Below are 12,304 nucleotides of genomic sequence, written 5' to 3' on the forward strand. Positions count from 1 at the left end.
AAACCTGAGCCCAGTGACCTGATTCCTTTCAAAGTTTCTTCAACCTCCCAAAATAGTGCCACCAGCTGGAGGCCAAGAATTCAGCACATGAGACTATGGGAGACATTTCAAACCATTCCTCAGCCAAACTGGAAGCAAGAACAGCCCCTCGGCCAAGGCACCTGCAGAGCCGTGGGGCACTTAGCCCCGCATGGTTGTGCCTACTCTTCTGCTTGTCTAATGGGGGCAGTGGGTGGTCGATGCGTGTGTACACGCTGTGTGAGAAGTGTTGGCAAGGCCTGGGAGCCTCAGAGCTGCACATGATTGGCTAATGGAGGATCTGAGAGCTGGAGGGCTGCATGCTGGGGAGACCTATGCAGACTGCTGCCCCTTAGCTGTAGGGTGGAACCTCTGTCAGCTTAGTCCTAGCCACAGCTAGGCCAAAAGAACAAGAGCATCCCTAGATGAACAGGGCAGACATATGGACAGTGGTGCAGAAACCTTCACCTGGACACCTGGGCAGTTTTCAAAGCCCGGGCTGCCTGCCTGGCCCTTGGCAGCATGGAGACCTACCTTGGGCGTCCTTTTGATGGGAACTCCACCGCTGACTTACCCAGGCATTGCGCTGCTCCTTGGCTAATGGAGTGCACACTGGAGACTAATGCACTGTATCTGGTCACCTCCAGGCTAGTCCATTCTGTCCCCCTCAGGGCTAGTAACATTTGATTTTTTTGAATTCACTTAAACAAAGAAAATATTTTAGCCTACAGCTTGTGCTCCTCCTGGCGAGTCCTGGGCCCAGGGCGGCTGTTTCACGGTAAGGCAAGTCCTCTCAGTTTGTTTATTCCTGCAGTTCCTCTGCCTTCGGCCTCGGTGCCCTACACAGGTGATTAGGGAGTCTAATTGGTTTGCCTGTAAAAAGATAATTAATTGATATTTCCTTCACAGAGAGGTCAGGCTGTCAGTTCTGATCCCTAGCAGAGCCTTCCATCTCCAGAGCCTCCTTCCCTGAGGTGGCCCAGCAACCTTTATCTTGCTGATACAACCATAATTGCCATCAGCACTGACATAGGCTTTAGGGTTGGTTCCCAGAAATTAAGAGTCCTGTTCCTGGGCCTCTTGGTTGGGGGAGGTAGCAAACGTAGCTACTAGGGCTGGAGAGCCTCCCAAAAAATGCACCAAGAATAACCACAGAGCACTTGGTAGCTACTGTGGACACTACCTGCTGCAAAGTCCCTGCCCTAGAACTGGTGAAGGTGAGAACACCCCACCACCACCACCGTCAGGGGTGGTTCCCTCCTGCAGGGATGGTGTGGGGTAATGTGTAGTGTTAGAATGCCTCTCCCCTTCAAGCATTGGAAGTGCCCCCCAGGCTGGCAGTGGCTGGAAGACACGGTGCTCTTGACAGCACTGCCCCCATCTGAGAGTAGCTCTGTGGCTTATCTCTCCTAGGCAGTAAGATTTAAGCCTTTAGGAGGCTCTTGCCATCGTTAGCCTTCTCTCCATGTTTGGCCTAATAGGACCCAGTTTGCAGACAGGGTGGGCACGGTGAGAACAGTGCCCCGGGGTGAACCAGGCAGGAAGTCAGATGCACCACAGCCATTGAGAGTCATGGCAGCAGGGACAAAACCGGTCATGACCTCTCCAGGGGCGTCCGTAGCAGTAGGCGTAGGACGGCAGGGTGACAGGGAAAGGGGACAAATGGCTCTGGGGGCACGAGAGGCAGCTGGTGAGAGAGATTCTAGGCTCATCTGAAGAATGAAGAGCAGCAGGGAACAGAGGAGAAGGGCTCAGAGTGCTGAGCAGTAGAGCAGGGGAGGGGCTGCCCTGTCACCCTGGCAGAGCTGAGAACATGAGACAGAGGATGGAATCCATTCTGTGGCCTCTGCCTAGAGGTTTTACTTGTGCCCCACAAGGCAGACAAAACCCTTGGAAGTTCAGGGCAACCGTCACAGGGTCTCACCAATGCGCTGAACCAGTTTTATGCTCGGGTGAGGGCAGATTGGTGACATCTAGGACCATCATAGATATCCCACTGCAGACAGTAGTAGACTGGACTCAAGGATGGGGCTATAGACCTGCCCCTGGGAGTAGAATAATGAGAGGAGTAGGAATAACTTGTTGGAGAAAGGATATCTGTCTGTAAGGGGGAGGAAGGGGATTGTATTGGGGGCCCAAGTGCCTTTGGCTGCAGTGTGTGGATATCCCGGGGACAGCTGTGGGTATAGCAGGAAGCTGTGCATCTGTGCTTGAGTCAGGAGTTGGGGCTCCTCTGGATGAACATGACACTTAGCTACCTCTGTGAGAAGTGAGAGGGGATATGAGCAGAAGAACAGAGGCCAGCTTATACCAGGGGTGCCAGCAGTGGGACCTGGCATGGTGTGGGCATGAGCAGTAGCCAGTGATGATGGGGTAAAAGAGCTGACAGTTACCATGAAGCCGGGGTACAGAGGGTACGAACTGTTTACTCATGAAACCCAGATCTTCATCTGCTGTGGAGAAGCCATGGACAGGAGTATATCTGTTCCTGGATGGTAGTACTGTGAGTCAACTTCACCTCATGATTCTAGTAAGAGCAGCCAGCAGGGCCTCCTCCAGCTGGCGAGCCTTCCGAGTGACCCCTTTCCTCTAGGGAAGCCACATGCTTGTGGGTGCCTCTAGCCCATTCCCTGGTCATGAGTCTCCCTCCCCTAAGAGCTCTGACCAGATACACACAGGATTGGTATAGGAGAGGCAGCTGATGTCCTTGTGTGGCCTGTCTGGACACCATCCCTGCAGAGCACAGGCCTGCTGAGTGAGCAGTCTGTTAGGCCATGGGGAACAAGAGGCAAAGGTGAGAAGTGAAGATTTCTCTTACTTGAAATGACAAGGGTTGTGGTCAGCCAGACAGCCTCATTCTTGGGATGGGGGAAGGTCTGCCACATATACAGATGGCCTCAAGTGTCAGTCCTGTATGAACGGAGGAACCAGGCTTCCAGGTTCCCAGTATTCCATGCCATTTTTCCCATGAAGCAGCATGGTTAGTATCAGCAATGTGAATGTCATATGTTGTCATTGTGGCTCCCATTTACCTTGTGTGGATGTCCATTTTTCAGCAACCACATGGTAGCAGTGACAGCCTTTATTACATGAGGTCACCAGATATGACCACAGATGGCACCAAGCAGATGCTCCGTAGCTGCCAGCTGTGGTGATTTCTGGAGAAGTCCTTTAACAGTGTGGCCAGAACCTCCCAGCCTGAGGGAGGCAGACACTCATAGCCTTGGTCTAGATAGGTTTATTTGCTCATCAGAAATTCTTGCTGGGTCTTTTACCTACTTCACTTCCTGGAGTTGGTACGTGGCAAGTCGTGGCCTAAAGTAATGTTATGGTGCGGGCCTAGAGTTGTCAGTGTTCCCAGTTAGGGGCCATCCAGCAGTCACCCTGCCTGGGCACAAGCCTCTGAGAGACGAAGACAGACCTGGCATCTTAATGCCAAAAGTTGTACTTAAAGGAGGTGGCAGAGCTGATGGCCATGGTCCACACGGCCCATCAGTGTGCAGAGCTGAAAACCATGTTGTCAGCATTGCTGTTCCCAGTCATTGCCCAGGACATCAGCGGTGCAGGGCACAGAGCTGCGGGGAAGGACACTGGCTAAGGAATGTCCTTGCATAAGAAAAAGGTTTTATTAATGCACCATAAGACAAAATTAATACACCTCTGAGAGAAATAATTCTCCCACCTGTAATTTGGAGATACTTCAGAGGCCCAGCTGCTGCAAACTTGGACTCTGGGGAAGGGACATTAATGCCTCTGGCCCCAGGACCCCGTCTAGCACACAGATGAAAGACACTCCTCCACTCATCCCAGTCCCATCAAGGGAGCCAACCCCCAGAGCTAAGCATGGACTGGGGGTCCCACCTGAAGGACCCTTTTCCCTGAAGAGACATTGTCCTGGGACATCTCACCACCCCTAAAGATGCTGATCCAGACTGTACCCCTCTTTCAGGACCCCACCCAAGTACTGCCCTCTGTTCTACCCAGCCTTTGTCTTCCAGCCTTTGCTGTTACTCTTTTGTGAAACGCCCAACCACCTCTTCAGCTCATAATCTGAGGCTGCTGCTCTAGTCAGAGCCTCTCCCTTTAGAACTCCCTAGTCCTCTGGCTCTCAAGGGGCTTATGTCTCTTTCCCAATAAGGGACCCTCAGGTCAAGGGCCATTGGGAGCACCCTGTAGCTTGGTCTTACAGAAAGTAGACTGTGGTGTGCACATGTATTTGGGAAGGACCGGGAGCCCCGAACCAACCTAGTGCTGGAATTCACCATTTGGGCTAAGCCGCTAACTGTAAGAGAGACAGAAGGTTCCAGAATTGCAGCTCTACCTGTGAGTGGAGTAGAGGCAGAGGAAGATGCCCAACCCCCACCCCCACCCCCACACATACCTTGGGATCCTGAAAGAGGAAGGAGAAGGAGCCAGTATGGGCAAGGGTCTATGGGGGCCCATCCTCTAGGCAGGGGCTAATGGTTACAAGAAATTCCTGTACCCCAACCTGCTGTGGTTGGGGCCTGATGGGTCAAGTTTCCCATCTTACATTGTGCTGAAAAGAGGCCAAAGTGTGGTCTGTGTGGCTTGGGTCCGGAGAGCCAAGTGCCTCTGCTGGTCTGGCTGAAGAACTAGCCCTCCTGGTCATCAGGCAGGGCCTGCTGATTGCTGTAAACACCAGACAAGCCCAAGTCCATGTTACACACTGCCTATGCTGGACACTCAGCCCTGCCCACAGTGCCGTGTCCACACTGCCTGCTACGCCCCTCTCTGTCCACACTGCCCAGTCCACACTTGTCCCATCCATGCTGCTTGGTCTGCTTGGTTGCCTTGTCTACACTGCTGTGTCCAGGTTGTTCTGTGCACATTGCCTGGTGCATACTCCTCCATCCACACTCCCTAGTGGACAATATCCTGCCCATACTGTCCTGTCCACACTGTCCATATCAAATACTACCACAGTGCTCTGCCCATACTGTCCTATCCATACTAACCTGCCCACTCTGACCTGCCCATACCTGCTCACACTGGCTGCTCACACTGAGGCTGCTCACACTGGCTGCTCACACTGGCTGCTCACACAGGCTGCTCACACATGGCTGCTCACACTGGCTGCTCACACTGGCTGCTCACACAGGCTGCTCACACTGGCTGCTCACACTGGCTGCTCACACAGGCTGCTCACACTGGCTGCTCACACTGGCTGCTCACACTGGCTGCTCACACTAGGCTGCTCACACTGGCTGCTCACACTGGCTGCTCACACTGGCTGCTCACACTGGCTGCTCACACTGGCTGCTCACACTGCCTGGTCTGTACTCCTCTGTTTGCAGTGTTGTGTTCATGCTGCCCCACCCACATATCCACTGCTATATCCATACTCTTTTTCTATCCTTCCCTGTCTGTATTCCTCTCTCTTGAACTGGCTCAGAAGAATACCCAGGACAAAAGTTCATTCCCAGCCAGGCTCCACCTCTTGCCCACTCACCTGGTGACAGGAAAATGCTCCCTTTGCTCAGGGTTCAAAGGGCCTTTCTTTGCTTTATTTTTCTGGGCATACCCGCTCAGCAAGGAGATATGAATCCTGCTGTCCTGCAGTCTGTCAGCGAGTGGAACAAGGTTGTGCTGAGTTTGTGGACATCTTTCTCGGACCTCCTCCACCTGGGATGCAGCCCTTTCTGTTCCTACCCAGCATGCTTGAGGTAAGCCCTGAGGCCATGGGGGACTTTTCCTTACCACCACCATGCCCCTCTGAACCTCTTCTCTCCTTCTGCCTGACCCCTAGAAGAACGGCAATAGACCCAAAGGTGGTCAGAATCCCCCAGAGGTGGTACCCACTGTCCAGGAGCCTCCAAAAGGCACCAGGTAAAAAGTGCGCTCAATGGGGTCTGCTACAGCAAAGCCCTGGCCTTTGTTACACACATGCCTTAGCCGCCTCTAGGCCTGCCACTCAGGGGGCACCATGGTGAGGGAGTCTGTGAAGTGATGGCCAGAAAGAGTTGTAGGGCATCTGGGAAGGCAATGTACTTGCTCAGAGTCTGTCTTGCAGAGAATGAACCACTGAGCACAGCATCTGTGTCTCTGTGGCTGATGACCACTGCTTACCCAGTAAGGCCCAAGGTGAGCAGTCTGCCTGATTCTGCTCTCTTACTGCAAACCCTGCACCCCAACACCAGGTGGAGCCCCAGGAGGCCTGGTAGCCCAACACTATGGGTCCCTCAGAGGTAGATAGCAATCAAAAATGGACACACCTGGGAAGTCCCACGTTGGTAGGGATAACTGGTGAGAGTGGGACACTCATAGAATGGACATGCTTTCTCAACACTCAGTGCCAGGTTGTGCGTGGGCACACTCGTTCAAGTGCTATATAACTAGCCCCATTTCACAGGAGAGGAAACCGAGGCATGGGGATTTACCCTTCAGCAATGGCTCTCCTAAATCAAGTCTGGATTTCTGTCTTACAAATCAGAAGGCTGCTTGTCACAGTGGGAGGTAACAAGACAGCATGTCTGCTGACTCAGGAGGATGTGGCAGCCAGTTCTGTCCCCACCCTTTAGCAGCTATGAGACAAGGAGACATGGTAGGTACCTTGCAGAGCAGCCAGCACCCACATGCCAGGTGCTCAGCTAGTGGAACATGTCGGTGTGGGCCTTCACTGGACCTAATCGGATCAGGAAGTCCTGGCAATTCTTGAGAGACTGGCAAGCAGGGCAGGCCAAGGACAGGGAAGCATGTGGACAGGAGAGCATTACCCCTGAGATGGCCAGGAGAGAGCGTAAGGGTCAGGTGAAGTGTGCCTACACATGGCCAGTCAGATCTCTCAGCATCTGCAGCCTTGGCAGTCTTCTGCCCCATGCAGAAGGCAGGAGCTCAGGAGTGTTCTGAGGGCACTGCTTCAGTGTGAGGCTCACATGAAATGCCTAGAGCAGACTGACCCAACAGTGAGGCTACCAGAGGAGCTGTAGAAATGGAAGGAGAGCCCGTGGCCCACCAGAGCTGAGGCTGCCTGCTGGCGCTCCTGCAGTGGGATTGCTCACGGAGACACGGCGGGTGTAGGATGAGCCAGGAACGCTGGGGGCTGGTGAAGTGTTGGCGAACTGACAAGTCACTGACGCCCCTCAAAGGCGGCACTAGGACAGAGCCTCTTGCAGCGGGAGACGTGTCCCGTGCTGCTCTGAGTCAGGGCCTGTGAATCGACGACGAAGCATGTTTGTACAACAGCCAAAGCTGCCTTAAAAATATAACCAAGATCTGGCTGGTGTGGAGCACCCATCCGCCCAGTGTTTCCTCCCAGAGAGGATATGAGAGCCAACCGTTGAACACCAGGGCCACTCACGCTGATTACCTCGAGGCCCAGGATGCTCTGTCTGGCCTCATGAAGAACCTCGGCCAAGGGTGTCATGGACACCTTTCTCCCTTCAACAAAGGCTTTTGCTGCCTCCTCCAGAAAAGAAGGAAAGTCCATTCTCTCACCCACTGCCCACTAAGAAACTCCAAGGTTGTCTGCAATTAAGTGACCACAGAATAGGATTCCCAGACCCCGACAAGCAGCTGAATCAGTGTGCAAACTCAAAGTGACCCACACCTCCAGTGTCTGCTTGTACCCTGCTTTGCCTGCTTTCTGTATTTCTTCCAGCATCACAGTTGTGGGCTACAGGTAGTCATCAGACTCCAACCTTACTACTGAGATTAAGGTCATTCTCCTGGGAACTTTGCCTCTGAGCAACTGCTCTCCTGTTTCCAGAATATGGAAACACCAGAGAGAGCTTTAAAATTTTTTGTTTATTTTTGAAATAGGATCTAATGTAGCCCAGGCTGGCCTTGAACTTGTGATGTTGCTGTGAGTGACCTTGGACTTCTGATCCTCCTGCCTCCCATTGCTGAGTGCTGGATTTCAGGCCTATGCTGCCACAACTGGTTTATGTAGGGCTGTGAGTGGAACCCAGTGTTTTATGCATAATAGGCAAGCACTCTACCAACTGAGCTGCACCCTGGAGAGGCATTGTGGTTAGGACAGCTGTCACAGACAGAGAAGCTCCCCAGCCCCCTCAACATCATGATCTCGGGGCCACGAGGTCTTTTCTGGCCTGGCTATCCTCACCATGCAAATGCTGTATTGGAAGCTTACCTCAAGACATTGTCTAGGGCTTCTCAGTTCTGTCCCATGAAGACCTCCTGATCTCTCTAAGAGTTTTAACTACTTCTCTAGGGAAGAATGTGGGAGCCGTGGGCGGGTCTAACCCCACCATGTCTTCAGCATCTCTGGCAGTCAAAGGGCTTTGCCATCCTCCTGCAGTTTGGATACCAGATCCTTAAGTCCCTTGACCAAAAGAGCCTACCTTCCAGGATTCCAGGACAGCTGTCCTTTGCAGCAGCCTTGCCTGGCTCTGTAAACCAGGAGTGTAAGAGCCCAGTAGCATCATGGGGGTGTGCTTCTGTCCTGGGCCCCTCACCTGAGCAGACCTCGAATATGAGAGGCTCATGCCCACAAGCCCTGGTAAGTAGGAGGGAAGAATGAGGGGCCACTCTGGATTAGGAACCTGGCTATGGAACCTTTGTTGAGGCGTAGAAGGAGGTGGGACTCTTGTGATCTGAGCTTGGAGTTATCAAGACTCAAACCTTGCCAATAAAGACCAGATGTGGAGTGCTTCCCTCCCCTGCCCCCCAGCACTCAGAGACCTCCAATTCTAGTGCTCTTCAGGCCTCTGTCACTTTGGCACTGTATCACCTCTGACCTCACCGAATGTGGATCATACAATAGACAACTCAGACCTTGTATGGGGCCGCAACCCCACCTGGTTCTGCCTGTTGGCCTACTACTGCCCAACTATCAGGAAACCTTGAGGATCTATGACCCAACATTCTGCCAGGATGTTCTTACCACTCCTAACACAGCACTGAGTCACAACTGTCCTGAGCAAGCCTATGGTCTGGCTTTCCTAGGGGGGCCCATTTGGGTTCCCTACTTTCACGTTTTTTTCTATTTAAGGTACATTGGTGTTTTGCCTGCATATATGTCTGTGTGAGAGTGTCAGATTCCCTGGAGGTGGTTGCTGGGAATTGAACCCAGGTCCTCTGGAAGAGCAGCCAGTTCTCTTAACCACTGAGTCATCTCTCCAGCCCCCAAGGGTCCCCCTACTTTCTATAGTTAGTCTATAAAGAAGTAGGCCTGCAGGCCACATCCCCTGCCTAACCCAGTATGCTTTCTTATAGAACCCACAATGGGCTGGTCCCTCCCCCATCAATCACTAATTAAGAAAATGCCCACTGGGCAATGGTGGTGCACGCCTTTATTCCCAGCACCGGGGGTGGGGGAGGTTGGGGGTGGCAGAGGCAGGCGGATCTCTGTGAGTTTGAGGCTACCCTGATCTACAGAGTGAGTTCCAGGACGGACAGTTACACAGAGAAACCCTGTCTTGAAAAACCAAAACCAAAACAAAACAAACAAAAAAACAATGCCCTACAACTGGAATTTTTGGAGGTGTTTTCCCAATAGAGGTTCCCACCTTCAAGATAACTCTAGCTTGTGTCAAGTTGACATAAAACTATCCAGTACACACAGGACCCATACCCTTATCCCTGTGGCCTGCAGAAAATAGTCTGGGCTTCTAGGTTCTGGGGCGAGACTGACCCTGGCCGCCAGCTGGTGATTCTTAAAACCTGAGACAATCTCATTGATTAGGTTTGCCTGAGTCAGAGTCAGCATCAGCAGTCACTACTGTCATCTGTAGGCTTCAGACAAAAGGACTGAGTAAGGAAGAAGCTCCTCCACCTCTACAAAGATTGAGAGTGACATGCCATCCTGTAATTTCACAGCAGAGCAGGGGAACATGGGGTCTAATTTACATAGGAGCACAGTACTCGGAGAGCCTGTTTGCCTCTTAGAACTTGCAGGCATCATTCTGGAACATCTCATTTGACTACAAAAATGCCCCTTTGTGCTGCCTGAAAACAGGTGCTTTGGTAGGGAAGGGAGCCATAAGATCTCAGCAGCACCAAGCTCTACATGAGCAAGGTCCTGTGGGCCCAGGTTGGTGCCTGCCTCACTCCTCTGCCCTCCAGCAGACCCGATCACTTCTATGCATGGCGGTAAAGGAAGAGAGCGACTGTATCCAGGGCCCTATACAAGGCCCTGTAGGCAAGTTCAGAGTCAGCTCTTGACCTCCATACTCCAATGATGCTGCTGGTGATACTGATGAGGTTGGGGCCTAGGCCTGGAAGGGCTGAATGACAGGGAGAGGTGTATCCTAGGTAGGGTTCTTGAGCTCTAGGAAAGGAATCCCTCTTATTCTGTAAGTAGGTTTTTCATGTTCTCAGAGTCTGATCTCTGTCTGAATACATGGCTACTCAAAGCCAGACCAAGACTATTCCAAGGAAGGAAACAATCATGGATGGGTGCACCCCAGCAGCAGAGAGAGGCAGGCAGTATAGGTAAGAGCCCTGCAGGCTCCTCCTGCCAGCTTTCCTGGGATTGAACATGTTTCTGCCAGGCCCCGGGTTGCATTCCTGCAGACATTCCAAGCATGTTATGGAATTTCACTACATGACAAAGGGCCCTGTCAGTCCCTGCACGATGTGAAGTCGTGTCAGCTGCAAAAGATGGACTTGATTTAGTAAGTGTGGCTGTGAATTTGTCCCGCCACACATGAGCATTCCATACAATAGGAGAATGGCTCTGGTTACGTCCCCCCAGAAACCCTAATGCATGCTTTGAGATGGAAAAAATGCAACTGCCTGAAACTCAATCAGTGAGGATGCTGAGACACATCCAATCACTCAGTAATGTATGTGGGAAGATCTGGCAGATGACCTTGGGCCTGATTGCACACTGGTGTCTCTCACCCACTCACCCAATGCCTGACACATGCTGGGGACCGTCAGAGCCTCTCCTCCCTCCTCAGTTCTGAGAAAAACGGTTTTAATTAAGACTTCCATGATTAGTCATTTAATCAGTCATTAGGCCAACACAGATGGAGTCAATTAATTTTTTTATATACTTGAAAAGATAGTTGATGTTTGGCAGCCCGTACAACCTCCTGAGCTTGCTGTAGGTGGCCACTGTGCCCTTAACACTGGACTTTTGTCCCCCTGAAGGAAGTACCAAACACTCATGGTAGGGAGATGCTAGCTTCCTAGGCTCCCTCCTTCCTTGAACCTGGGGCTTCAAGATGATGCCATAGGCAAGGCTGCTTCACAAGAACAACCCTGTGAGTAGCCTCTAGCCATGGCCTACTGGTGTACCAAGACATTTGGGGCAAGAACCCAGGCAACCACCGGCTTGGAACCTGATGGTGCAGGGTAGCACTGAGCCCTGCACTGTGACCAACAGAAGAAGGTCTATCCAGTGAGACAGCCATGCAACCAACAGAGAGACATCACACTCCAGGCCTGTAGCCCATAGACTCACAGCTTAGAGCACAGTTCTTTCACCCAATCTATGTGTATGAGACCCAGTGTGTAAGGAGGCCGCCAGGCCGTGGGGTGGGGATGCAACACAGGGAGGTGGTTTCATAGCTCCTCACTGCCCCACTTCAGTCCCACCTTGCCGGACCCCTCTCTTGATGCCATCCATAATGATGCATGCCTGGCTCATTCTGGTGCTTATTCTGAATGCACTTTTGGGCGCCTCACCCCCTTCCCTCCGCTTCTCTTACAAGCCACACTGGGAGACTCCTGCAGAAGAAAATGCTGCCTTTTTTTTTTTTTTTTTTTTTTTTGAGACAGAGTTTCTTTGCATAAACCTGTCTGTCTGTCCTGGAATTCACTCTAAACCAGGCTGGCCTTGAACTCAAATGATTTCGAATGGTCTCTGATAGACCCAGAGACTCACAAGATGTGGTTGTGACACCACAGGCACAGTCCACTCCCTTCCCCAGATCTTTTTCAGCTCATCTGTGCCCTCCTAGAGCCTGAGCTCCCTTCTGACCGCAAGACAGATGCTGAGCGGCATGTGCAGAGCAATGGGCTTCACATTATCTCTGGGTTGAGGCCCCCATAGTATAGCTGCAGGAGACAGGGGAGTGCCCCAGGTCTACCCCAGGAAGAAAAATGAGCACTCCAGAGATGAGGGACTGAGCAGCCTGGAGGATGGTTAGACCCTTGTGTAGGCACTGGAATGAAAGGACATGAAGAAGTAGGAGTTGTGTTATGGGATCCTGAGGCCCATTATGGACCTCTGTCACCCCACCTGCTTACCTGAGCAATGAGTGCAGAAAGAAAGCCCTTCTGAGAAAGCCAGGAGTAATGAAGGGATTCCTGGGCCCTTCCTTTCTTTAGGAAGTTTATATTTTAAATGTGTATGTGT

The 12,304-nt window shown here is 52.1% G+C and overlaps 1 protein-coding gene across 4 annotated transcripts in view; it reads left to right on the forward strand.

Moving 5' to 3' along the window:
- Nucleotides 1–12,304, forward strand: part of Morn1 (MORN repeat containing 1) — a 59,222-nt gene that overhangs the window by 36,454 nt on the left and 10,464 nt on the right. For 3 of the 4 annotated variants that reach the window (XM_037203260.1, XM_028891393.2, XM_028891394.2), the window contains exons 11-12: nucleotides 5,569–5,702; nucleotides 5,786–5,865. In XM_037203260.1, coding sequence (XP_037059155.1) covers nucleotides 5,569–5,702; nucleotides 5,786–5,865 — 214 coding nt within the window. The remainder of the gene's footprint in view (nucleotides 1–5,568; nucleotides 5,703–5,785; nucleotides 5,866–12,304) is intronic. The other variant, XM_028891395.2, reaches the window with a different exon arrangement.

The sequence above is a fragment of the Peromyscus leucopus genome, chromosome 2 (assembly GCF_004664715.2).
Source record: "Peromyscus leucopus breed LL Stock chromosome 2, UCI_PerLeu_2.1, whole genome shotgun sequence".
Classification (NCBI taxonomy): domain Eukaryota; kingdom Metazoa; phylum Chordata; class Mammalia; order Rodentia; family Cricetidae; genus Peromyscus; species Peromyscus leucopus.